Source organism: Acipenser ruthenus, chromosome 12 (genome assembly GCF_902713425.1).
Source record: "Acipenser ruthenus chromosome 12, fAciRut3.2 maternal haplotype, whole genome shotgun sequence".
NCBI classification, from domain to species: Eukaryota; Metazoa; Chordata; class Actinopteri; order Acipenseriformes; family Acipenseridae; genus Acipenser; species Acipenser ruthenus.
This window is the reverse complement of record NC_081200.1, coordinates 24,883,989-24,911,632: the sequence shown is the minus strand read 5'-3', so window position 1 is coordinate 24,911,632 and position 27,644 is coordinate 24,883,989. Positions and strand designations below refer to the sequence as shown.

At 37.7% G+C, this 27,644-nt stretch overlaps 1 protein-coding gene and 1 long non-coding RNA gene across 2 annotated transcripts; one reads left to right on the top strand and one right to left on the bottom strand.

Moving 5' to 3' along the window:
* Window positions 1-101: 101 nt before the first annotated feature.
* Window positions 102-25,994, top strand: LOC117417283 (cytochrome P450 4B1-like). Its single transcript, XM_059034707.1, has 12 exons — window positions 102-345; window positions 7,837-7,981; window positions 8,431-8,475; window positions 10,158-10,285; window positions 10,800-10,924; window positions 11,524-11,678; window positions 11,978-12,084; window positions 13,143-13,333; window positions 13,717-13,850; window positions 23,281-23,345; window positions 24,241-24,323; window positions 25,481-25,994. The coding sequence occupies exons 1-12, from the start codon at window positions 145-147 to the stop codon at window positions 25,647-25,649; spliced, it is 1,548 nt and encodes a 515-aa protein (XP_058890690.1). The 5' UTR covers window positions 102-144; the 3' UTR covers window positions 25,650-25,994.
* LOC131740079 (uncharacterized) lies at window positions 19,280-20,702 on the bottom strand. The gene is made up of 3 exons (XR_009330734.1): window positions 20,300-20,702; window positions 20,026-20,125; window positions 19,280-19,630 (listed from the first exon to the last, which is right to left on the bottom strand). It is a non-coding gene; the product is annotated as an uncharacterized LOC131740079 (long non-coding RNA).
* Window positions 25,995-27,644: the final 1,650 nt, after the last annotated feature.

Here is a 27,644-nt window from a genome sequence, read left to right as displayed (position 1 = left end):
ACTACTGCTGTCTGCTTTCGTTTACACGTAGGAAGCTGCAATAGCACCGTCATGTGGTGTATCAAGATACAGCATGCAAACAGCATAGTATTCAGAGTATACATACAGTGTGCTGCAACCTATTTGACAAGTACCTGCGTAGCAATGGACGCGGTCGAAGCTTTAAGAAATCTGGTGTCCTTTCCTTTCGATGTTCATCGCGTGTGTCATTTAATTGCTGTCTTCTGTCTGGTAAACTTGGTGCTGAAAATAACAAAGCTGTTTATTAGTAGAAAACAATCGATCAAAGTATTGGAGGCTTTTCCTGGACCGCCGCCACACTGGCTTTATGGCCATGTGCATGAGGTACAGTATTAAAATGTTTATATTGTGAACTGGCTGCAATAGAATAGGGGCCTACGTGTTGTAGTATATACAGTATAAGAAAAACATAAAGGAAACGTGAATTGATTTCAATTATATTATGGTGGTAGAGCAGTAAAGAAACAGCAACAGGCGGTGCATGGACACAACGACAGTATTGGTTTACTGTTATGACATTGTAGTTGCTGGCTTACATAAGTGAATTACTGTAAAACTTCAATTAAAGTTTTATTTACAATATTTGCCAGCAGACCCGGCGCGTATTTGACAGAGACCGGCGTTTATTAGATCAATAGCTTCACATGCTTCATGCGGTCATTGAGAAGCCGCTAACACACAACCGTAGCAGGATCTTAACTCAATTTAAACATTCCAGCAACTTTGTTAAAAGGTTGTGTGTCAGTGGGAACTAAGTAACAGTTTTGTTTTATAACAAAATTACATTGTATTGTACACCCTCAAGTATAAAGTGAAAGTATACAGTCTTTTTATATGCACTGGCTAACAATATTGTATGCAAAACGTTGGAAAATGAACAAGCAGAAGAACGAATTTGTATTTAAAAACAGAATTAGATCTACCATTGTTAATAATAATAATAATAATAATAATAATAATAATAATAATAATAATAATAATAATAATAACAGTTAAATCCACTAAAAGACAGCCCTGTAGTTATCAGAACACAGGCGTGTAGGCTAACCCTTACAGAATAATAATAATAATAATAATAATAATAATAATAATAATAATAATAATAATAATAATAATAATAATACAAACTTCTCAAATGTTTTTAAAAATGAACACTAAAAGTAATAAGTGTCATTATCAAAAATAATTTACTGTTTAATCTCAAACGTGTACATTGTTAATACAACAAAACACGTTAAAATACACCAAGAGATTTGTATCTGGTCTACTTTCAGCACTTAAAATTATCAACATTTTTAATAACGTAATAACGGCATTAAACAAATATGCATTACATGTAGGCTTACCTTAAATTACGTTTTATATTATTATTATTATTATTATTATTATTATTATTATTATTATTATTATTATTATTATTATTATTATTTATTAATCCTAAGAGTCACTTTCATCGCTGTCACTTCATTACACTCAAGCTCCTTATCTTCCTAAATTTCAATGGTAATGACAGAGACCCGTCGTTTATTTACAATATTTGCCAGCAGACCATGCGCGTAATATAGAGACAGGCGATTATTTTAAACCCGGCAATTAATTGAAGTTTTACAGTATATGAGTTTACTGTCTTGTCAGAAAATTACTACAAATATTTGCTGGTCTGGTAAGGATTCCTTACCTCGAGAGTGTGCCATTATTTACTCCAGTCTATATCTGTTGCAGCAGAGTAAGTTACAGTGTAACACATTTTATAAGAACTGTTTTAGGGAGCTACTGGTAGTTATTGGTCTTTTCTTATACATTGTATATGCATTACAAATAAACCAATAACTTCTGACATTTAATCTTTGATAGCAAATAAAACAAACTAAAACAAAGTGACTGCAAAAAAGAGCCAACTTCCCAACTTGTCTGTATGTTTTATACCTTTGTCAATGGAAAGAAAGTGTGTTTGAAAACAAACTGCAGAGTAAGTATAGGCTTTTGATGCCCTGGTAACCACACTCACTTATTTCTATTTTAAATCTGATAATGTGTTTGTGATATAATTTACTACATAGTTAATGATGTAACGATTCCCTTTCGATTAGAAGATGACCACCAAACAATACTTTTGGGATATGTCTGCCTTAGGTAGGTATTCGCTGAGCATTTTATGTCAGAGCTGCCGATAGGCCCCTTCGTGGAGTCATGTCCTCAGTCCCGCCTGCCGAGGGAAAAAGTACACGCTCCGCGGTGATCACTTCCTCTTTTGCCTCTCCCCTACGGTAAGGTAAGCTTCTGTGTCACTTAACCGAGTGTGTTTTTGAAAGAGCTCCTCTGAGTCGACTGCAGTTCCCTTGCATTCGTGCTGAGAGCTGGCTTGTCGCTCTTGTGGAATCAGCGGCTCCATTTGAGTGTCTTTTTTCTTTCTCACAGCCTGCTTCGCTTCTGTCGCAGACTGTCGTTTCTTGGCTGTCTGTCATATGAGTGTGCAGTATTAGGGTGTGTGAGTGTGTTGTCTTTCAACCTACACCTTCAGGGAGAACACCGTTCCTCTGCCGGGGCTCGGCTTGCCGTCCCCGTCATTGAGCAACAACAGCCAGTCAGCCGTGTGTCCTTCACCGGGGCTGTGTTCTAACCTAACTCGCTTTCGAGTAGACCTCGCCAGCTGCCTCTGCCCACCCACCTCAGTGCGTCGGGCCTTCAAAAAAAAAAAAAAGAAAAGTGAGTTCTCCCTTCGCGACGGTGCTTCGGTGCCTCTGCGTGCATAGTACCTCGGTGCTCTCGCCCGCCATGGCTTCAGCCTATGTGTGTGCATGCTGTTCACTGACCAGGAGGCTGACTACACACAGTTAGGGTAGGCACCACTGCATTAGCTGATCCCTGGTGCTTTGGTGCCTCGGTGTGCATAGTGCCTCAGTGCTCGGTGCACGCGGCACGGGGCTTGGTGCCTCAATGCCCTCTGCCTGTAGACGGTGCTCCACTCCGCTATAGGCTACGCGCTGCCCCAGTTGCACGCAGTCCAGGGTAGACACCCTTTTCCAGTTGCTGTGATTGAGCCTGTGTGAAACAGCTCTATCTCAAGTTTTCTGGCATTCCCCTGCAATTTATTGCTGGAAGCCGGCTTGCCACTCCCCTGGAATCAGAAACTCTGCTTCTGTGAACTCAACTATAAACGCTGCACAACTGCACTACATTTAATCTTTTTCTTTTCAACAGCCTACATTGCTTTGCGATTGTAGTCTGCTTTTCTAACCTTACAGAGCTGGCTGTTTTGTGTTTTCTTCTCTGCTATTGCAGCCAAAAAAAAGAAAATTAAGGAAAAGGGACGTGTGATCCCCCACCTTGCCCGACTGTGCAGTTGACTCCGCTGGATTGTTTCGGCCCGTCGTCTCAGTGTGCTTAAAAATTCAGTTCACCCGCGTTGCCGTGGTGACTGTTCCGTTTACCCTCACAGCTTTGCTGTTGCGTCCATGTATGTGTTTCTTTCTTTTACTGCCTTGCAGTTTATTAAAAAAATGTTAAAAAGAAGCGCGATGCCTCAACCGGGACCTAGCTCTGCTGCGCCCCGCTGTTTAGTTGAATCTGCTAGCTTGTTTCAGCCCGCCTATTCGGTGCGCTTGGTAATGACAATAATAATAACATTTTTCAGCTCACCCGCCTGGCGTGGTGACTGTTGTTCTCCCATAGCTCAATTGCTGTGCGTGTGAGCCTCTATTTTCTTTTTCTATTCCTGCCTTGCAGTTAAAAAAAAGAAAAAAAAAAAGCAGTACACTTTTTCATCCTGCCTAACACGCCGCAGCTCCTTGAGCCTGTGCTCCACTCCGGTATAGGCTTGTAGCAATGTACTCCGCCCCTGTGTGCATTTCTGTGTTGTGTGTTGCGTGTGTTGTGTTAATGTTGGTGTATAGATATGGCTGCACGGGATATAAATGGGTGTGTGCAGCACGAGTTATTTAAAATGTATAATTGTATTTAGGCACAAGGATTGCACATCACTTCACGTGCATTTAAAGTATTTAATATATGAGCACGAGGTTGCACATAATTAATTCACGTGCTGGGATTCAAGTGAATAATTAATTAGTAATTGAATCCCGGCACAACCGTATATATAGATGCACTTTCATTCACTCAGGGTTGTGTGTTCAGGGCAAAGGAACGGGAGAGAGAGAGGAGGTAAAGAATAAAAATAATCAATTGCTACGTCGTGCTGGAGGAGCAGCACGGGACGTGTTTGTTTAGTGTTCGGCCCTGTTTGTTAGTGTCTGTTCGTTTTGTGTGTCTGTTTATTTTGGCCACAAGTGCTGTGTCCTGTGTTTTGTTAAAACCTTTTTATTTATAATAAACCGGCGCAAGCAAGCGCCTTCATCATTTCACCTCATCTGTCCGGTCTCTGTGTATTCATTTCCTGGATCTGATGGCACCACTCAGCCAGCCGTGTGACAAGGCTACATGCTGCCCCGTTGTGTGACTGCACGTGGTCCAGAACCAGATTATCGCCACACTGCACCCTGGTGCAACACTGTGCGCTTCCCTGTACAGCTCTCCTGATTGCCTACTGTAGCCACTCAAGCCTGTGTATCCACCCCGTTGTATGCTATGCGCTACCCTGGGTTTTGTTGAGTACATATGGTTAAGGCTAGGCACCTCTCGGTGCCTCAGAGCCTCTGTCCTTCGATGCCCCAGCATGTCTATAACACCTGCACGCGTATTCAATGTCCCTATTCGTCCAGCACACAGGAAGTATCTCCACTTCGCCTTTCAGGGGAGTGTCTTCGAGTTTTCCATGCTGCCATTCGACCTCTCCTTAGCCTCCCGCACGTTTTCAAAGTGCATGGGTGCCATCCTAGCTCCCTTGCAGCTGCAAGGGATCAGGGTGATGAACTACCTGGATGACTGGTTGATCTGTTCCCAGTCACAGGAAGGAGCAGAGGCCCACACAGTGATTGTGACGAAGCATCTGTTGAGGCTGGGTCTCACCCTCAACAATGCCAAGAGTCAATTAATACTGCTGCAAAGTACGGTCTACTTGGGTCACCGGCTGGATTTCCTTACGATGCGAGCCTACCTGTTGGACGACAGAGTAGATGTCATTCACAACTGTCTGGACCTGTTTCAACAAGGGTTCACAGTACAATAGGTGTTTTGTCATAAACTATTGGGTCTGATGGCCGCAGCTTCACCAGCCATCTAGCTGGGGTTACTCCACATGCGCCCGATCCAAGCCTGGCTCAGTTCCTTTCAGCTACACCCCAAGCGCGACAGACACCATCGGCTGACCGTGTCTCACCTATGCTAGGAAGCCCTACGCTGGTGGTGGCAAGTCTCTCACCTGAGCGAAGGTGTAAGGATGGAGCGATACACAACTGTCAAGTGGTGACGACAGACGCATCCATCCTGGGTTGGGGTGAGGTCTGGACAGGCAAAGGAGTCAGCAGGTCCTGGACAGGCTGCTGTACATCCCTGCACATAAATATGCTGGAGCTCCGAGCAGTGCATTAGCCAACGAATGGCCCAAAGTGCTTTTGTACACTTTTCCTGAACGGGACCGTCTGTCTGCCTTAGGGCTCTCAGATGCAGTCATTAGGACACTGCAGAATGCTAGGACTTCCACCACAAGAGCACTATATGCTTACAGTGGAGGTATTTTCAGACCCCATTTACTGCGTCAGTCTGACCAGCTGTTCGTTTGCTATGGTGAAAGGACCCTGGGTCAAGCCCTGCCGAAGCAGTGACTGTCCCACTGGATTGTGGACACAGTATCGACTGCATACAATAATGCTGACCTATCCCCACCTGTGAGGGTGGCCGCGCACTCTACCAGAGGTGTGGCTGTGTCATGGCCTCTCTTTCCAGGTGCCTCATTGACTGACATTTGTCCTGACATTTTTTAGTGTTGTTCAAAAAATCAATGAAGGTGATTTTTTAATCACCTGAAGTCTTGTATGGAAATATCTTAAATCTTAAAAAAATATATACATGTCAAACTTTTGACCGCTACTTTTATTAGTGGGACACTCAGTTGGCCATTTTCTAAAGGGATCAACATAATCTAGAAGCCTAGACCAGTATATGGGATGTGGAGTAGTGGTTAGGGCTCTGGACTCTTGACCGGAGGGTCGTGGGTTCAGTCTCAGGAAGGGGACACTGCTGCTGTGCCCTTGAGCCAGGTACTTTACCTAGATTGCTCCAGTAAAAACCCAACTGTATAAATGGGTAATTGGATGTAAAAATATTGTGTAAAAAAAATGTAATTGTATATAAAAATAATGTGATATCTTGTAACAATTGTAAGTTGCCCTGGATAAAGGTGTCTGCTAAGAAATGAAATAATAATAACGGTTTCTAGAGTTCTTGGACATATTCCAGATTATTCTCACTGTAAAACAAAATCATCATAATTTTGTGTTTGTGCCACAAGGAAGCCATTTTGTGTTCATGTGTTAAACCAACCCAAGCATGGTTCTGTCCCTAGCTTCTGCTTTAGGGTTAATATCATGTTTTTGCCTAACTGGTTTAACAGCCATATATAGCATTGTATTCCGTATTTCCGTTGGAAAAAAAAATCTCCAGAAAGAAAACAGAACAACATTTCAATTTCTCATTTACCATTTTCTAATTTGTCTATAGAAATCTGTGTCATCCACTTGTTTTACACTTGTTTGTTTTTTGTTTGTTTGCTTAACAAAGGAAGCTTAAAGTCCACAAAGACAAAAGTAGAAATAGTGCCCCAAACAGTTACCAGTTACCTTTTACAGTAGATTGTAATATTACTGAACTTATAGCTGTGAATGCAGTCTTGCAAAATGTTAAAAAAAAAAAAAAACCTTCACAACTGAACTTTGCTATTAGAAACCTATGGCAGAGGAATGTGTTATACCTGTTTCCATAAACATGTGAGTGCAGTGTATTCTACTTAACTACTTATCTTGATTACTGTTTAACTGCTTAAAAGGCGAGTTATGCACATGTATTGTGATAAACTACAGATATGCTGCAGTGGCCCAAATCACAGAAACCTGAAAAATGAGACACACTTGTTTCTATGTTATAGCAGGTCATTGAAATGTTTTGGGCACTCAGTATACAGATGAACAGGATAACCTGTGATTAAAGGCATTTACACCTGTGTAATTTACTTCCATTATTTTAAAGTCTCTTTATTTTTGCAACATTCATGCAGTCCAGGTAGTTATGGGTTGTATATGCCATACTCATGAGTGAAATAAACGTAGCACAGCATGAATGTTCATGGAGTATTATGTTTAAATTGCATGTACTAAGAAAGAAAAGGGCTTGTAACCAGGAGGTCCCCGGTTCAAATCCCACCTCAACCACTGACTCATTGTGTGACCCTGAGCAAGTCACTTAACCTCCTTGTGCTCTGTCTTTCGGGTGAGACGTAATTGTAAGTGACTGCAGCTGATGCATAGTTCACACACCCTAGTCTCTGTAAGTCGCCTTGGATAAAGGCATCTGCTAAATAAACAAAGGGTATTTAAAAGCTAAATTAAACAGCTGAATTTGGATCATTTCCATAATTCAGGCTCTGAATCTGTTTAGATCAATGCAATTCGGATAGTAATTCTGCCCTTGGATTGAATGAATGCAAGATGCATGAAATACAAAAAAAGTCATTTAGCACTAGAACTCTGAACACATGTATGCGTGACCAAAATATGACATGTACAGACCTTAATGCAAAGCTACAGAATACAATATAAATCAGACTTCATCAAAACTACGGAATAATCTGTCGTTAGTACACTTGTAATGTATGCTTTGGTGTTTAATACTGTACATACCCACCTTCTTCCCCAACCTGTAAAGTTTCATCAAGATGGGACAGATTTAGACAAGACCGTCAACTGGGCAAAACAGTATCCCTACTGTGTCCCTCTCTGGTTTGGGCCTTTTGTGTCATTCCTGGAGATCAACCATCCAGATTATGTTAAAACCATCCTAGCAACAACGGGTATGTGTCTCTCTCTTACTGTACTTACAGCCATTTTCTTTATAGTCTAATTAAACTGCAGATGCTTTATACATGTTTTGTTTACCCAGTTTTGATTGTATAGATTTGTTTTAGATATATACATTACTTGAATGATTTGGGATCAGCTAAGATGTTGAATTCGTTTTAAGGAATGGTCTTGCTGCAGATCTCCAGCACTTACAGTGTCAATACAAAACATCTTATCTTGTGTATAATATACTGTAATAACAATTTATACCATTGAAAAAAAAAAAAATCCAAAAAAAAGTTTTGCTATTGGGTTGTTATTTTTAATGATTTGCTTCAGTTAGGAGGTCTTCATGATACATTACTGTAACATTCATGTGTAATATATGTAAAATGTTGTCAAGAAGTATTGCTTCTTGAGCTATTAACCTATTTTGTTGTATTTATATTCATGTTTACAGAACCAAAAGATGATATTGCATATAAATTCCTTATTCCTTGGATCGGTATGTACTGTTCATTTGTCTACCCCAAAACATTTCACGCTTTGTCACGCTTGTTTGTGTCTCGTTACCTTTCCAACACACACACACACAAAAGTATATAAAATAAAACTTCAAAAAATAGATATGCGTAACCTCTAAAAGTTGTATTTAATTCAAGTAGTCTATAAATGTATGTGGAAAATGTGGTAACACGGGGGGTTACACTACAATACAATACAAAACAGTATGATCCTTAGGCCTATATGAATATAAGATTGAGAACAGGGGGATATGTAAAAATACACACAAGGTTCCTGAGCAGCTTCATGGACTGGCAGTTCTATAGGCGGAGTACCAGGCTGAGCATCCTAATGTTCCTGTACACATCTGCCGGTCCCTATACCCTGCCTCTGCTCCGAGAAGCCAGTGACTGCCAGGCGCAGAATCCACTCAACACACACACACACACATTATAATGAAACGTGGATGTCTTGTAATATTATAAGCATTCAAACAAAAGTCTTTATTTAAAGCAATATGGTACATTCATGTTGTTTGTTAACTATATCCATTACTTATTGCACAATATGCCAATTGATGCTAACAATTCATTCCAATTCTGTGTGGTGGAAGAGGTGGAGCTCTGTTGTTCCTGGAACATCTTAAAAGAATTAGAGAAAGAAAATATGACTACTACTACTACTACTACTACTACTACTAATAATAATAATAATAATAATAATAATAATAATAATAATAATAATAATAATAATAATATGAGGTTAAAAGTTTGGTTAGTTGTGCTTAACAACATGCATGCATCTCGTGAGACACAAGCACGATTCCTGCTCCGGTTTACATGGGTTTTTTACAGCTATTTTTTTTTTCTTTTTTTTTTATAAATTTAGTCATTGCCAATTTTTTTACCCCGGTTTTCTCCCCAATTTAGTATGCCCAATTATTATTATCTGTATTCCCGGCTCACCGCTCGCAACTCCCCCGCTGACTCGGGAAACGACAGCATTTTTCGCACTGCGGATCCACATCGATGCCACCAGACCTATAGTGCCGGAGGACAACACAGATCTGGCGGCTCCACTGCAGAACCACAGGCGCCCTATTGGCCACAGGGGTCGCTGATGCGCGGTGAGCCGTGGATTCCCCTGCCGACCTAAGCCCTCCCTACCCAGGCAGCGCTCGGGCAATTGTGCGCGGCCCCCCCTAGGAACTCCCGGTCACGGTCGGCTGTGACATAGCCTGGATTCGAACTTGCGATCTCCAGGCTATAGGGCCATCCTGCACTCGGGACCCTGCCCTTAAAGTTGCGCTGACCAACGGACGTTCTTTTGCTTTTTCACAGTGTATTCGCGTGACAACATAACGCAGTCATGACTGTAGAGTCGATTTTCACCCTTTAGTGTTTACAACACAAACACTACTTTTTCATCATAATCTCGATTGTTTCAATGTTTTTATTTACATATCTGGTTCATAAGTCAACTGGGAAATGAAGGTGATAAAAAATCTGAACACTTCTTTGGAGTGAATCGGTAGACGTCATACTTCTGGCATTTGTGTCTACCTTACTCAATTGTTATGTGCTATATTTCAGACTAAAGTTGCTCTTTAAGAGATTTTTTTTTTAATTTATGAGGCATATAATATACTGTACATTTCACCAACATGTTTACATATGTCAACAGGAAACGGATTGCTGGTGGCAGATGGTCAGAAATGGTTTCGGCATAGGAGACTTTTGACGCCTGGATTCCATTACGATGTTTTAAAACCATATGTGAAACTGGTAGCAGATTCTTCAAACATTATGTTGGTATGAACTATTTTATATTGCTTCTTAAAACATAAAACAAAAATATACTTTATATCAGAATATCAGTGGTGAAGGAAGAGGAAGAGAAAGATGGCCCCCCTCCAGGCCAAACATTAATGAATGTAACACTTGTTCATAAACATCAAATATGCCAGGGCAAGTGTAGCGTGTATAAAAAAATACATCTACATATAGTAAGAACGTTTTCTACTCACATATTTGAATTGTGTTCAGCGTGATCTTTACATCCTACATTACACTATTTTTAATCACAAGCTAAAAGGTTAATCAGTCCCTGTGATTGCACCAGAAGTAAAAAAACATAGTATAGAGTCATTTTTTCTTTCACTGACTATACTATAAACATCCAAGCCTCAACTTTGCATTTTAACATGTTAACATGCACTGTAGATCACACCACTGGAGAAAAGCATCCAGGGCCACTGAATTTTATAATGTGTTTTTTATATTATTTTCTGAGGTTATGTGTTACAAGCATTTTCCTATTAAACAGGATAAATGGGAACAACTTGCTGGGAAGGAGGAGTCTATGGAAGTTTACCAGCACGTTAGCCTGATGACCCTTGATAGTATAATGAAGTGTGCTTTCAGTTACCATAGCAACTGCCAGACTGAGAGGTAAATATGTTTAAGCTATGACTAACTGGCGCATCAAAATGTGTGAGGATTCTTCCTCGTGAATATAATCAAGGACTTTGTGACGTTATTGGAACAATAAAGTAATTGCAGAGGCAAGAAAGATATATTGTGCATATTGTTTTGTATTTTTGAGAGACATTTTCTTGGTCTCTCAAGGAATACAAATCAGAGAGTTGGCATTACTTATTGTTTCAGATTCTTCCTCCACCCTTCAGCACCTAGACACATTAGCAATTGGGAGTGTGCAGAGTCTGGGCTGTGTATAAAAAAAAAAGCTATCAATATCACAGATTATACCAGTACAGCAGAATATGCATTATAAGGGGGGCATCTTGGATAAAGGGGTTCTGTTGTATCATTTTTATCATATCTGTGGCACATAATATGAAGGTGTTTCTGTGTTTTTCAGTTAATAGTTACAGAACATAGGATGTTTAGAAAGAAAAAAGTACATTTAACAGTTGTTATTAACCATTTTGTCTGGCATTATTAACACTTTCATGTCAACATGTCATTAGTGATAAGCAGGGATTAATATAAAAAAAATAAATCTGGTCTTTTTGTGTTCTTTATTTCAGCGGTACAAATTCTTACATCAGCGCTGTGTACGAACTTTGCAATCTCACAAATACCAGGTTTAGGTATTTTCCTTATCATATTGACATTATTTTCCATCTTAGTCCACATGGTTATAGATTTCGGAAAGCCTGCAAGCTAGCACATGGTCACACAGGTAAAATATATATATTTTTTTAATAATTATTTTTTCTGGTATGCTATTTACTCATAAAAGGCTACATGGATTAAATTACTACTACAACTACGACTACTACTACTACTACTACTACAACTAATAATAATAATAATAATAATAATAATAATAATAATAATAATAATAATAATAATAATAATAATTAGTAGTATTATTGTTGGTCCTGTGGTAATAGCTACAGAACATGGTTTGTTTCTGCCACTATACTGTGGAAAAGGTTTCTTAAAAAAAGTGTTATTATTATTCCCTTCTTATGACAGAACAAGTGATAAAACAAAGAAAAGAAACTCTACAGGATGGAAAAGAACTTTTCAAAATTCAGAAGAAGAGGTATTTAGACTTCTTGGATATCCTGCTGTGTGCAAGGGTACGTTACCACAGCACTATCTTGATTTTATATCTTGTCTCTTCCCTGCAAACAGTTCATAACATTTGTTTCACCTTTAATTTCAACCAAATTGGTGAAAATATTAGTGATAGATCCATTTAAACAAGTTACAGCTGCGTATATTTCAGTGGAGAGCCAGGCATGTTGGTGACTGCGGTTGCTGATGCATTTGACATTCCAGGTCATCCCACATTTGCTCAGTTAGAATGTGTGGGCCACGGCAGGTGTTTAGGAACAGTCAATAGGTAATATTAAAACACATTTCGTCCATCAAAGTGAAAGGCAATTAAGCACCTGCCCATTGACTCTACCCTCCAAGGGAGAAACTGGTCCCAGACAAAAGACAAGACAAGTATATTATTAAGCAGGCTGGATGGTAGACCCAAAACAATCAATGCAGAGGGCTTCCTGAGGCTCCACAGTTGTATTCCTTCCATCCATCGTGTGTGAACTGATTCTTCTGACAACATAGTGCTTTTCCTGTTCTCCACAGTTCAATGACAGGGCTGTATGAACTACTGTAGGCAAACTGCAGACTATAAGAGGTTACCTGATCGGTATTCAGCTAAGGATATTCACCCTGCGTGATTCTGCTCATTACTTTCAATGGGGGAATTGTCTTTGTTTGTAATGCACAGTGACAACCACCTCTTACAATTTACTGAAGAAGTATGTTTCCCCCTGCCAGTGAGGAGCTGATACAGACCATTCAGCAGTTGTATTTTGTGGAGGTTTGCCAGTCTTTGAAGACATGGGACACAGTGTTCCTTTGCACAACTCAGGAGAGAAAGTCATGCTCCTTTGCATAGCATATTGCAAGGGAAACGGCTAATGCTCTGAATTAAATCAAATATTTGTAATGACATAATACCAACAAGAAAAAAAGGTGCTGTTTTGAGCATGTAAACTATATTACAGGTTTCCTCCAACTTTTATGCCATTAAAATGTTTGGAATATTCCCCATCATGTTACACCCTGCAGTTTTGGCACACGCTTTCACAGTAAGCAGTGAAGACAAACCTGTTTTTAATTGTAGGATGAACATGACAAAGGCCTTTCTGACGAAGACATTCGTGCAGAGGTAGATACATTCATGTTTGAGGGACATGATACTACTGCCAGTGGTATTTCTTGGATATTGTACAACCTGGCTGCCAATCCCGAACACCAGCAGAAATGTAGGGATGAAGTACAGGCCATGCTAGCAGGGAAGGACACCATGGACTGGTAAAATCACAATGCTTTCACCTGAGCTTCGCATCATTGAGTAGAGGGGTGTTATTAGTTTAGAGTTTAAATGTTTAAACATTTTCCAGAATTTTCCCTAAACTTTTAACTTGTCAGAAACATGCATGACATATATAGAAGTTAGCGTTATACATACCATTTGAAGCTACTTATTTTTTAATACACCACTGAGGGTTGTATACAGATGCTCCAATCAGATCAATTTAATAGATTAATAGACCCCATTTTGAGTTCCCTGTAGTTTTACATCCATACCTTAACTTCAATAATAGTTCAGAACTGGTGAGCAGACTGTTACACTGTGCTATTTGTATTTCATGTCTTCAGTTTAGAGAATAACTGGTCATTCGTTCTGATTTCAGGGAAGATCTCAGTAAAATACCTTACACTACAATGTGCATAAAGGAGTCGCTTCGTCTCAACCCCCCAGTACCTGGAATAGCTCGGAAACTGACAAAACCAATGACATTCTGTGATGGGAGAACGCTGCCTGAAGGTGTGTGTTTGTATTATTCTAAGTTAGGGAAGCTGCATCATATGTAACACACATTTCTACAAATTAAGTGGTAGATATGCCTTAAGTCATGTCTTACTGATCACAAAATGGTCATATAGATTCAGCTATTCCAAAAGTCTTTTAAATGGGGTTATAGAATAGCTAACCCTAAATCTAATTAATCATGGGTGTTAACTGTCTTGGTCACAAAATCTCATGTTGGCTGAGACACGGAGTATTGGCAACTGATGAATGGTTGACATTCATGAACCAAAACTCGTGCAGCGTTTGTTAGTTTGGTTAAAAATAAAAACAAACCCAACCTGCTGATGGATAGAAAATAATACTTTTTTGATTTGGATTGTTTTATAACATTCCTAAAGCAAACGAACATACTAGTATTTTGGAGCCTTAAGTAGAGAACACAAGTGTATCCCTTTTCAAGAAGATGAAGTGATTGGCTATGCAAAATTAATTTCAAAGCTTTAATGAGCAGTTTTCATAGGGCAAGACTAGTCATTCTGGCTAATAGCAACCACTCAATAGGGCAAAGTTTTAAGAAGTACTCAACAGCCTGATTATGTAAATCAATGACACACAAGGTGTGCATTATTATTGTGGGCTGTCTCAGTACAACTGCACAGCTTCAAGCGTGTTGCTGTGTTTATAGCAGCAGTGTGGAGTAGTGGTTAGGGCTCTAGACTCTTGAACGGAGGGTTGTTGGTTCAATCCCAGGTGGGGGACACTGCTGCTGTACCCTTGAGCAAGGTACTTTACCTAGATTGCTCCGGTAAAAACCCAACTGTATAAATGAGTAATTGTATATAAAAGTAATGTGATATCTTCTAACAATTGTAAGTCGCCCTGGATAAGGGCATCTGCTAAGAAATAAATAATAATAAAATAGGAAATAATGTATTAGTGTGATGAAGCTAAGGAGATCCAGAGCCATGCAGTTTAATGGGGCAAGTTATTTTTTATCCAGTCAGCACAGTTTATTGATCATGGGAATGTGCAAAAAGCAGGGTATAATAAGGAAATGGGACGTGAAATATCATAGGTGGAAAATATTGTTATAAGGGGTTTCTCCAGTCCTTCCATTTCCATAGATGTGTTCCACTAAGGTACATAACTGTATTACTGGAAACTAACCCCCTATGTTCATAGGCATTACCAATGGGATTTTACATTGTATTGTATCCTGCAAGCTGGACTACATTCATTTAAATAAATGACCTCTTTACACTAAAGTATTTAGTTTTTCTTCCTTTGGCCCTATTATTCTAGTACCAGTGTCCCAGGAAATAAGTTGATTGGGAAATAAGTTGATCAAGCTCTAGAATTTAAAGGGGAGGTTCCATTGTTTCTAATGTAAACGAGCCTAGGCTAGGAAATAAGTAGATTGAGCCCAGGAAATAAGTTGATCGGAATATATTAATGAACAACAAATAATTTCAAATTAATTTTGTAAGTATAGTATATTTCAATTAGTAGATCTGATTTATTCGGCAGTATGCTGCTAGATAAGATGATGTGAATATCTCTTTAGATCCAATATATTAGCCTAACAAAAATGCATCATTTAAAATGACTTTTGTACGTTTAATTTACATTAACATATAGATCGGATATATTTGACAGTATTACGCTAGATAAGGGAATGTGAACATCGCTGTAATTTATATTAGCAGCAAATAAATCATTTAAAATGAATTGTATGATTGTACATTTCTGATTGTGTATTTCTGTTTGTGTAACAAACGTTAACTAGCAAAATGTGTTACGTATTAACGTTATTTTGCATTTCTGGAGGTGTTTTTGTTTTGGGAAGCACTACAGTATGGACAGCAGGTATGCGAGCGATTGTCCAAAAGTTAAAGCAAGAGTTTCAATCATGGAAAAAATTAAGCTCCATGCTGCGATTACTAAGTAGGCCACGGTGCACATCAATCACACGATGTACTTGAAAAACGTTCCCAGATAGCACCTACACGTAGGCCCTATGTAGGCACGTCATTGTAGGTTATGTTGGCCCAACATCAGCTGCTAGCATCGGCCCAGCATAATTCTGCTCATAGGTCCTACGTCATGCCTCTTATGTCGGCCCTACGTCAACATCCGCCCTTCAGCCGATGCTGAATATTATGGTTCGACAGAGGCCCTCTTTCAACCTGCTTTATTACCTACTATATTAATGAACTATGAACAAGGAAACCCAACTGTATAAATGGGCAGAAGTTGCATATAAAATTATGAATTGTAACACCAGTAAGTTGCTTTGGATAAAAACACAGCCAAAAAAATCCACATAATAATAATATTTAGTAATTTGTGGGAAGTCTATCCAAGGCAACTTACGTGTTTACAATAATTATAATAGGCCTACAATCTTTATATTTATAACATTATACACATTATGGAAGTGTTTGGATTTTGTTTGAAACATCAATACATTAGGAAAAAATAATTTATTAAAAGTGAGCCAGCGGAGAACAGGGCACAGCAATAATAGTATGTATTATAAAGATAACAGCATTTCATATTCTCCCAGCCATAATAAAATGTATGAGAGTTAAGAAACACATGATATTATTAATGTAGCTATGTCCAGCTAAAGATCATTAATGCATTGTTGTTGCATGCCCTAGTTTTTTATAGTATCACCCCTTACGCTTTGCGTTCTGTAATACCTTCTGAATACAGGGATAAATCTGCTTATCCCATTGACTGGGATTCCTTTTCTAGATGGGGAAAACCTTTAAGAATTTTTTTTTTTTTTTAACTCAGTTTAATAATACGAAATACCATCAATGAAAACGGAATGCAAGATTTGAATAATAATGTATTTTTATTATTAATATACTTCTTTATGTCAACTTTTTTGAATAATAATCATAAAATCAGTAATGGGCGTGTTAAGTAAGTGAGTGGCTCAGAGTGCGCACTCTCAGAATGCTCACTCCGTTCACTGAGTGCTCTGATCATCAATTCAAAATGCTCAGCAGCGCTCTGAGCGGCTCAGAAAGAGCGGAACTGAGCAAACCGTTAAGTTGATTCTTTTACTGAGCCACTCAGTTACTTAACGCGCCCACTGTCACTGTTATTATATAAGTAAGGTTTGAAACATTGCTGGTGCTGTCATAACGAACATGAACTTTTTTGAATAATAATCATAAAATCAGCAATGTCACTGTTTAACAAATAAAAGAATGAGCTCTGAAATGCAGTAAAGGAAAAACAAAAAAATAATTTAACACAAATCTTCCACTTCTGGTCGTCTTGCTTGGCCAGCTTGTTTTTTTCCTCCCTCTTTCTGCACCCTCCTTTTCTGTCCTGGGACAGCCGAAGCCATTCTTTAATGACATTTTCTGCTTCCACTTCAGTGGAATTGCTGAGAAGCGGATTGCTGAGTGTTGATTCTGTTAAAAAGTGTAAAAGCACAGTACATACATTAGCTTCTAAATGGGTAGAACAGATCAAAGTTGCAAATTTGGACGAGGGATGTTAGATTCTGTGTAATTTAGTAAATATTTAAACATTTTTTAAAACACAGTTTAAACATTATTATACACCCCTAAACACATAATTTTACTTTTATCGAACACAAGTGTGAATATCTATGTGTAATATTTTCCCTTTGAACTTATAGAATATAGGCCAATGTACTTTTTCTCACTGGAGTTGAAATAATACGGGGTCCCATTGTAAATTAATCATGCGTATGCTGTACTGTATTTAAATAAATAAAAAAGTAACTTACTCTGAGCAAACTGTATGAAGGAAACAAATGACTTTGTTACATGAATACCAGCCCCTAATTCGTGCCCCATCAATATTTTACCCACTGACCACTACAGATATTTGACTGACTTTTTATGACAAAGTTTAACCGATTATGCAAAAATATAAATAATGTTTGACACTTTGTTAACAATTAACACTCCTAACTTGGACATATGCAGAAAACTTTGTACAAACAAATGTAACAAAATAAAACAAATGAGCTGTACTCATGAACTATGAGCTTGCAGAGTTTCATTGGCTTGAAACCTCGCTTAACTCCTCTTCCACACCAGTTAAGCTTTGGATAGTTCTTGTGAAAAGACTTTATCACAAATGTGCCACACAGTCTCCTTCATAGTAGTGCCACCAGTGGGAGCAAGATAGGCTATCTGCAAGACAGAAGAAATCACTGCAGGTTTACATCACAAACCATATCACATGTTATACCACCTTCTTTCAATGTGCTTTAACAATATTTTACATTGAATCAGTTACTTTAACGGCAGATAATGCATCAACTTAGTCTTGGACTTTCATACACCAGTTTTGTATGAAAAAAGTACATGTAATATTTGAAAATCTTTATAATTGATTCTTCCAATTCTGTATTAAAACTGTACATATAATTTAGTTCACACTATCTAACACTTACAATTGCCTTCTTCAGTTCCACTTCCTGGATGAGTCTTTCCTCCAGGGCATCCAGTGAGGCTCTGTCCTCCAGTGGCAGGAAGTCAACACTATCTGGTTTCTTGAGCAGTGTTGATGGCACAACCTGGGATGGGTTTAGAGACTGCAGAACAGCAGTGTTGTGCTGAACTTGCAGCTTTATGCTATGCAACATCGCAAGAATGTGCCTCTCAACAGCTGCAATATGTAACAAAAATGTGATTTGTTATCAAATATTTCAGTAGCTGCAAACAGTGGACACTGATTTTATAACAAAACGTGCAACTGACGGCCGACAGATATTCTAGGAAATATGTTGTTCATAGCAGCACATATATAGGAAACTGGCACAAAAAGCAATCTTTTTTTTTTTTTGGTCGTTGAGCATGTGTACTTCAGTAATTAAGGCAATACAGGTAACAGACAATTGCCAGTTTCCAGCAAACATTAAATATTCAGTTCAATACGTTTAAAGCGGAAAGTGACTTAAAAAAAATAATAAAATATAATATATAAACATGTAATGTTATTATTGTTCAGCCAATAAAGTATAGAAGGCCACATAATAAAATTATATACAAACATACATTCTTTACAAATTTATATATACAGTGAAATCAAAACATAATTATATATAATGTGAATTAGGCAACTGGATGAGCAATACAATCTATAAATGTTTTTGAAATATAAAATTATTTATTAGTTACCAGAAGATATCTTTAAAAAGAATACTTACAAGTACGTAAATGTTTCAATGCCAGTGGAACACCTGGTGTTGCAAAGAGTGCTGCAGGTACTCTAAACGATGTAGTGGATGAAGAAGATTTAAAAAATAAATATACAGAAATAAGAAACCATAAAGAGTTTGTGGCAGTAACAATCATATGTTAGTACATGGTGTTGGAATAAATCCCCCTAGACTTCAATAATATTCATACACTTAAATGAAAACATAATTTGACAGTTAGAAGCAATTGCAAAAATAAGCTTTTCACTTATTTTAAACATGAGTGTTTGTTTTCTTGTAAACTCCACAAGCAAATTACATTTCAACTGCCTTACTTGAAGGTGTCACATGCTGCGGTGCGTCCAAAGCTTGTGGAGGAGTACCCTCTAGCCGCATCCTTTTTGGTGTCTCTTGTGGTGTGTTAGTGGTCTTCTTTGGCACAAGAGTTTTGGGTCTGGGAGCAGGTAATGGAGGACATTCAGGTGCAGGCTCAATGTTTCGCAGTGCTTTGTTCTTCCTTTGGTCTTTGCTCAAGATCCTTTGCAGTGGTTCATCCCCATCAGATGATTATTCAGATGAAGACCACCTTCTGTTCAGTCTGAAACAGAATCATACAATCCTATGACAGGCGGTTGTGGGCTAACCTCCCCTGCACTCACCCCACCACCTACATTTTCACTGCAGTTTTCTTATGACCACACCAAGAAACCAGGTTATTTTCCTTAACTGATTAGATCTGAAAAACTCACACTTAATGCAAATTTCTACTATTAACAATGTTCACCAGCCTTGAATATGCACAGAGTATTGATTGCAACACTAAACTCAATGTCAACCTAATGCTCTATAGAATAATTTGCACAGGGATTTTTATAATACAGAACATTTAGAAAAGTATAACGCATTTATATTAAATTAATTTAGATATATGTAATAAAGAACAATAATGTGTTATGTGGATATATAATAGGAAAAGGAATGTATTCTCCTTACTTGGGTTTGCGTTTTACAATCTGATCCAGGTCTGCATCAGAGTTTAAATCCGAAGTGTCACACGACAAAGCCAATTTTTCATGTGCTTTCTCAAAAGAAGCTAAAAAAGAAAGAGAAATTATGAAAATTCCCAAAACAATTGAAATGTCTTATTAATTAAAATAATTATATTTCTAGTTATTAAAACAATAATTTAAGATCTGTTTTTCTATTACATCTAATGCACAATATACTGTAGATACATTAACACAAAAGAATGTTTGAAAAGAATTACCAGTTTCATACAGTACACAGACATTGTACAGCTTCCACCCTTGCTCGGAATCTGGCACCTCCATATTCCTGATGCAGCGGTTTAAACGGGCATGCCCTTTGTAAGGAGGTCACCATGCCACTCCATCATCAACCCAGGACTTGGCAACTATGCTAGTGTTTCTCTCCTCCGTAAACTCAACAATAAGATACATTATCAAGACCTGGTTCAGATAAAGAAAATGTACACGATCAATTAGGTAAACTGATCACAACTCAGTATTCACACTACCTTGTCTGTTATGAAAAGTAAGACAACTCCTGACTCTTAAAACTTAAACTGTTCCATAAGAAATAAAGCTACACCTTATGCAAAGATCTTACAAGGATGTATGCGGTAATAACTATGACAAATCCTTATGCAAGAGGGGCACACAAACAAACCGATTACCATGAGGCACAAGAAAACACTTCCCATTATTATCATCAAAATTGCATCAATGTATTGTTTGCGAAAGACCATCCACTTTATAAATACCTAAAACAGATGATTGTAATGGGTAGTCAAATAATGACTGCTGTTGTTCAAATACTGAAAATGCCACATACACTTCATCATATACTACTAGAATATTTTTCACTTGTGCAATTAGCCCCCCCCCCCCCCCCCCACATTGCTATGTTCTTAAAATTTATTATTTATTTACCAAGTAGACACCCTTATACAGATCGATATTTATAATTCAGTCATATAGTGTAGGCCTATGCCTGCGGCACAGCAGACTGATGATCGCCGTTTTCCTTCTTCTTGTGATTTTATGTATTTTCTTTTTACATACGCGGTTATACTGGGGCGAACTGGAGAGTTTACAGCTAGTAGTGAGAATGAGGAAACCGGAGTACCCGGAGAAAACCCACAATGCGAAGACGGGGAGAACATTTTTCCAATCATATTGGGTAAAAAGAGGAAACAGTCCTCTAATCAAGTGTAAACTGTACTATTCTTTAAATTTAAACATGATTTTAAGTCGCATTTCAAATAGGTTTAAGACTCCATTTTAACTTAGCGGTGTCAATCGTTTTCATTAAACAAGATCTTAAAATAAAAACAATTACAGAGGAACATTTAAATAAAACGTCTTTTTTTTCATTTTTGAGTTAGTTAAACTTCATTATTTATCTTTATTTTTACTTTTGATAGCCTATCCACTTGCAACTTTACGTCTATTCGTCGATGATTTTTCTTTTTTCTTTTTTTTCACTACACTAAACCAAAAAGAAGCAAAACGCCAGTTAAGCATTTGAAAACGTTAATACATGGAGCTGCCATAGAGGCTAGTGTGATACTATCAACTGCACAAGTCAAATTGTGGCATAAACAGTGTACACAAAATAGTAATGCAATATATTTTAGCAAGTGCTCATTTCTGCTAATTAGGAACTGTACATATTGTTAGACTTTTAACGTTTGTGTCAGGAGACATGGAAAAGCCTACACGGTATACCCCGAAGCTTTTCACAACAATTAAACATTCATTTTACAACAACAACAAAAAAAAACATGCCTCAAATGAATGATTTTAAATATCTTACCTTTTATCCAACTTTACTGTTAAGGAACAAGCCACTCAAATGCAAACCACCAACTTCTGGAAACGGTCAATTAAATTAACGGTCAATTTTTGCGCAGGCGCGCTGACGGTGGATACAAAATCAGTGAGATAACCCTTTCACTATTGTCATTAATTTCCATTTACACACTGTGGCAAAGTGCCTGCCCCTGTGTGTATTTTGTGTGTTATGTGTTGCTGTATGTTGCGTGTGTTAATGTTGGTGTGTAGTCATTGGTACATGGGATATAAACGGGTCTGTGTTTCACGTGTATTTAAAAAGTGTAGATTTGTATTTAGGCACGAGGAGAGCACAAATCACTTTACGTGCTGGTTAAATGTAATATGTGAGCACGGGGTTGCACAGAATTAATTCACGTGCTGGGATTCAAGTGAATAATTAATCAGTAATTGAATCCCAGCACAACAGTATATATAGATGCACGTTTCTGTCACTCGGGGTTGGGTGTTCGGAAGAGGAGAACGGGAGAGAGAGAAGGAGAAGGAGAAGGAGAAGGAGAAGGAGAAGGAGAAGGAGAAAGAAAAGCAAAGTAAAATCGTAAACGTAAAGTGTTTGTTCTCACCGTGTTTGTTTGTCTCTCCGTGCACCGTTTGTTTAGTGTGAGTCCGTTTTGTCTGTCTATTTATTTTGGCTACAAGTGCCGTGTCCTGTATTTTTGTTACAACCTTTTTATTTTCTGTTCGGTTTATTAAATGCTGAGCGCGATCACGCGCTCAGTTATACCAAAACCCCAAGTCTCTCTGTATTCCTTCCTGCTTCTGGTCTGACGCCACCCACTCTGGCAGCTGCCCTCTTCCTGCAGCACTATGCATGCGTCAGACAGTCAGCACAGATCTCCCCTGTTACACCCTCACTCCTCTGTCTTGTTAGAGCTGCACTTTACACCTGCTGCCCTTGAATTTCAGCACAATAAAGTTTTAAGGTTGTGTGTTATCCATTATCTGAACAGCCTTGTTGCTATTGCAGTTCATAGCATTCCTAGTGAGTAACACAACAGAAACATTCAAGAAAATGTACACGAAAACAACAATGCAAGCCATTACCTGTCTCAGTCACCTGAACAATGTGTCATGGGCCTTGGGTTTGTTAGAAGAGTTATTTTCAGTATCACTAAAGAAAGTCTTCAGTTATTCAGATTTTAGGGCTGTGTTGAAGCTATTGATAGATATACTGTAAAGCGCTGGCATGGTATATTGCTGTGGCTGTACAAGATGGTGTAAAATGCTGGCACCAAACAAGCAATGGGAAATGCAATGATGTAATAAAAAATATGAGGTGCTGTTAATGCCCATATATGCCTGTCCAATGGTTTTGTGAACAGATATATTTCTGTGTGTTTCAGCTCATTAAATAGACATATTATTGTTACAGGCTCTCTAGTTGGAATCAGCATCTACTGTATCCACAGATGTCCAAGTGTTTGGGAAAATCCAGAGGTATGCTTTAAAATGGCACAAATGTAATATTTATGTACTATATATTGTGAAGGTATTGTCTTTATATTTTTATGTTTGGGAGGCTGTGTGGTCCCATGGTTAAAGACACAGGCCTGTAACCAGGAAGTCCCCGGTCCAAATCCCAGCTCAGCCACTGACTCATTGTGTGACCCTGAGCAAGTCACTTAACCTCCTTGTGCTCTGTTTTTTTGGGTAAGACATTGTTGTAAGTGACACTGCAGCTGATGAATAGTTCACACACCCTAGTCTTGTATCTTGTAAAGCACTTTGTGATGGTGGTCCACTATGAAAGGCGCTATATAAAAGAAAGATTATTATTTATGGCTCACTTTAGAGTATCCAATTACCTAAAACTACCATCTATCTTTACCTAGAAACATATGTAACTCTTACATTTTTACTTGTAGTATTTCTAGATAAGTGCTAGATTTGTAACAAAACTTGGTAACAACATTTTTTTTAACACAAGTTATTGAACATCAGAAGTATACTATGTATGTAGGTTATGGTGGTCTACTTTTCTATGACACTAACAGCCCAGGTTTTCTATGTAAATTCGTGGCAAAGGATGTATGTTACTAACGTTTTTGTTTTTTAAATGTATAACTAACATTATCTTTTAGGAAATTAAACCTGCTCTCCCCAATTAAAACTTCCCCATACCATAGTAAAGTGTAATAAAAAATAATAAAATAATGGTAAAGCATTGCACAGAGAGGCATGGTAAAGCATACTTAAAAACAAATGGTAAACTATGGTAAATGCATTGTATAACCATGGTAAAATCATGAACTGCAACATTGGGTACATTTACTGTGGCAAATTTTATAAGGGTATAGATGTCATTCATTTTTTTTTATCACTTTTATTTTAGGTTTTCGACCCATTGAGGTTTTTAGCTGAGAACTCGGCCAAAAGACACCCACATGCTTTTATACCCTTCTCTGCTGGCCCAAGGTTGGTGCAAATCAGTATAATGAGCGTTAACAAAAGCTGCAAAAATGCATTCTTACCTCTGCATATACCTCTAAAATATAAGAACTCTTCCACTTCTTTTTTATGCTAAAGATCTTTTTGTTTTGTTCTACTTTTTTTAACTTTAATCAGGATACTACGTAAGGGGTCATTTTAAATCTTTATTTCATTTTAAAACGCCATGTTTATGTACATACTAGTTATGAAAGAACTGAGTACTTTGAAACTGGCAAGAAAAAGTGAATACATTCACATGATAGGCACTGTATCAATAATTTTATATGGCTGACTTGGACCCTGACCTTTATATGACAAAGACCTGGACTAGAAGAGACAACTTTCCCTGCCATAGTTTGAATTAGTGAAATCAGTTTACTGCTCTCAACTTATCTTTTAGTAGACAGTAGTCGACCTCACAACAAGACTTCAGAACAGAAACAGCACAAGTCAGACAGGGAAATCAGAGGAAGCCGCTGATAATCGAGTCTCTGCTCTATGGGCAGACAACTAGACAGCATTCTTTATAGCGACAGTTCAATGAACCACCATGGTAACATATTACCCACCCTCCATGTGACTCGTGTGACATTCCTTGGCAAGTTAACTGGAAAACAAGACTACATTCTAATGAGCTGTGCTATTTAAAGGTAGTTCAAATGAAAGAATCTGTAACCTTACTACTAAGGGCAACATACAGTTTAGAGTCATAGCTTTGCCTGCTTTCAAATCAAATGCTGCCACTTACAAACCTGTGTGGCCTGTAAGAATAAATACACAATTTTTTTTTTTTATTGGACCCAGTTCTTTGACAGTCTGCTAGACTTCCTGGTACTCAAGTCTATACAACAAGGACAATATTAGTTATTTTTGTTTAAGGGGTAGTGCCCAAGGAAATGAAGGCATGTAGGTTATAAGAAGCTTAGCAGTCTCCAATATCAATTGAGTAGCCTGCATTTATTTATTCCAGGAAATCAGGTTTAACGTTTGCTTCAAATAATGCAAATTGCAATTCTTTCCTCTAAAAACATTTTTAATCTCATTCAAATATTGGTAATGTTTCATTTGAAGACAACTTTTGTATTGCCATGTCTTTTTCCTTCAAGCTGCTTTTTAAAATCCATGACCATATTTTTGAATAGGAACTGCATTGGACAAAACTTTGCCATGAATGAAATGAAAGTGGCAGTCGCAATGGTACTGAATCGATTTGAACTGGCTGTAGACCTGTCCAGAATACCAAAGAAGATCAATAAAGTGGTCCTCAGGTCACTGAATGGAATACATCTAAAGATAAAAAAGATTGAATAAAGATGCAAGGGATTGTTGCATGATTGTAATATAGCACTGCTGTATCTTTAAGATATTAAAACATCGAATTAAACATGCAATTTTAATGTCCAATACGTTTCAGTTACTCATTTATGATGACAACTTAAAATACTATAATACTAGATTTTCGAAGTATGATATCTTTATGTTCTTGTATGGATTTTTGTGAAATTCAGATTTACTATGTGTAATTTAACAAATAGATATTGGTGTTCCATAACGAATTAAACTATGCAAGTATACCATAAACATTTTCTTAATTATGTAATCACAGAATCTGTGCCAAATGTATTTTTGTGTAAAACATAAAAGTGCAATGTGTAAAAAAAATCTATGACTTGTCTTTTTGGACCTTTCCAGTACCAGTCTACATCTTTGTTATTTACTGTATCATTTAGCAACACTAAATCAATCACTAAACCATATATATATGGCTGTTTTATGATCTGAGTGGAACAATATTCCATCCCTAGCTTGTATTTATTAATGGTAAATGTGACCAATATTTTCTGGCAGTAAAATGTAGTGCAAATGAAAGAATAATCTCTCATTTGATCATCCATGACTTAATATGTATCTCTAATGCTAAATATATAGTTATAGTTATTATATATTCATAACTTTCAAATAGTGGACTTATTAGATGCATCAGGTATCACATGTGTGTTCTTTTTAAGCTTAGTGTTTTATTTCTTGAATGTATCTCTTCAAAAACCGACATCCTGACACTCATGATTGGATTAGATTAGTAATTGTAATGAGTCATTTCATGTTGTTAAATGAATTAAATACAACAATAACCATACTGAGGTGCATGTACATGCACCCATACAGTAAAGTGTGAATCCTGAAAGAAAAGTGGTAAACAAATCTAGAACAGCACACAGCCCCATCTAGTGGTTATTACTAATAAAGCTTCTAAATGCAAATGGACAATTGGAGATGACAGTATGTGCCCTTTTGCCACTTCTCAAGGGTGATGCCCCAGAATGAAAACTTTGAAGCAATTCTCTGAGACCATTTTAGCATCTTCAAATTGCATGTTCTTTCTTTTTCTGTTTACTGTCCCTGTACATGTTTCTGATGATTGCAATCATGATTGCAATGGTGTTTGTGCAATTACTCAAATACTGCAAATTAGTGTTGTCTTTGTCAAGTGGAGAAAGCCAGCACCCTTTGTTGTCCAACCCTTTTTTTTTAAATTTCCAAATATGAATTGGTGTTGTTAGCAGCTGTTTACATTTAAAGAGATAGCAGTTGTAAATTAAGTTACTTCACAAACAAGTGTAAGTAAATAAGGATTTATTTTATTTATTTATTTTTTGCCCACGGTTGGCAAATTAAATTATTATTATTTTTTTTTTTAAATCTGTAAACCCAAAATGTTTATGTTAGTTTATAGTTGACAATATGCCCAGATACATTAATAATTTGATGTTTGTCAGCTTTGTGTTTGAAACTTGGCTAGGCAACTTGGCTTTAACATTATTTGTTTTGTGTACAATGCCTGTTAGAACACGGTAAGCTGACAAACAAATCTGTTTTATCCATGGATGAGTTAAAATCACAGACAGCCCCGCCACGGCCTTAAATTCTGAATTAGAGCTGTCAATATGATGAAAAAGTTGATGACCATGATATATCAAAAGTATGTACAGAATAGTACAGAATAAGAATCAATGGGAGTTAAACTTGCCGAATGTCACGCCACATCAGACGCGACTTGGAAACGATCCAAAAGACAGGAAATAAATACATGACCCCGCCCATGCATTCCTATTGGACATTCTAGAGATGGGCTGTCCCATTACAAAACAGGTCTTGTTTGGTTACCACCCTGACCTCCGGCAACTCCATTGTAAAATAAAGTTTGGACTTGTAAAATCTATAGATCAGAGTTATTGAACAGCCATCCAACAGTTTTATTGTTATCATTATTATTAGTAGTAATTGTACAGTTGTAGTCGTAGTATT

What these genes read in the sequence shown, in the direction of transcription:
- LOC117417283 (XM_059034707.1), top strand. Translation starts at nt 145, where the DNA reads ATGGACGCGGTCGAAGCTTTAAGAAATCTGGTGTCCTTTCCTTTCGAT. An exon ending in AACCATCCTAGCAACAACGG is followed by an intron (nt 7,982 to 8,430) that starts GTATGTGTCTCT and finishes TCATGTTTACAG; the next exon opens with AACCAAAAGATGATATTGCA. An exon ending in GCTAGCACATGGTCACACAG is followed by an intron (nt 11,679 to 11,977) that starts GTAAAATATATA and finishes TTCTTATGACAG; the next exon opens with AACAAGTGATAAAACAAAGA.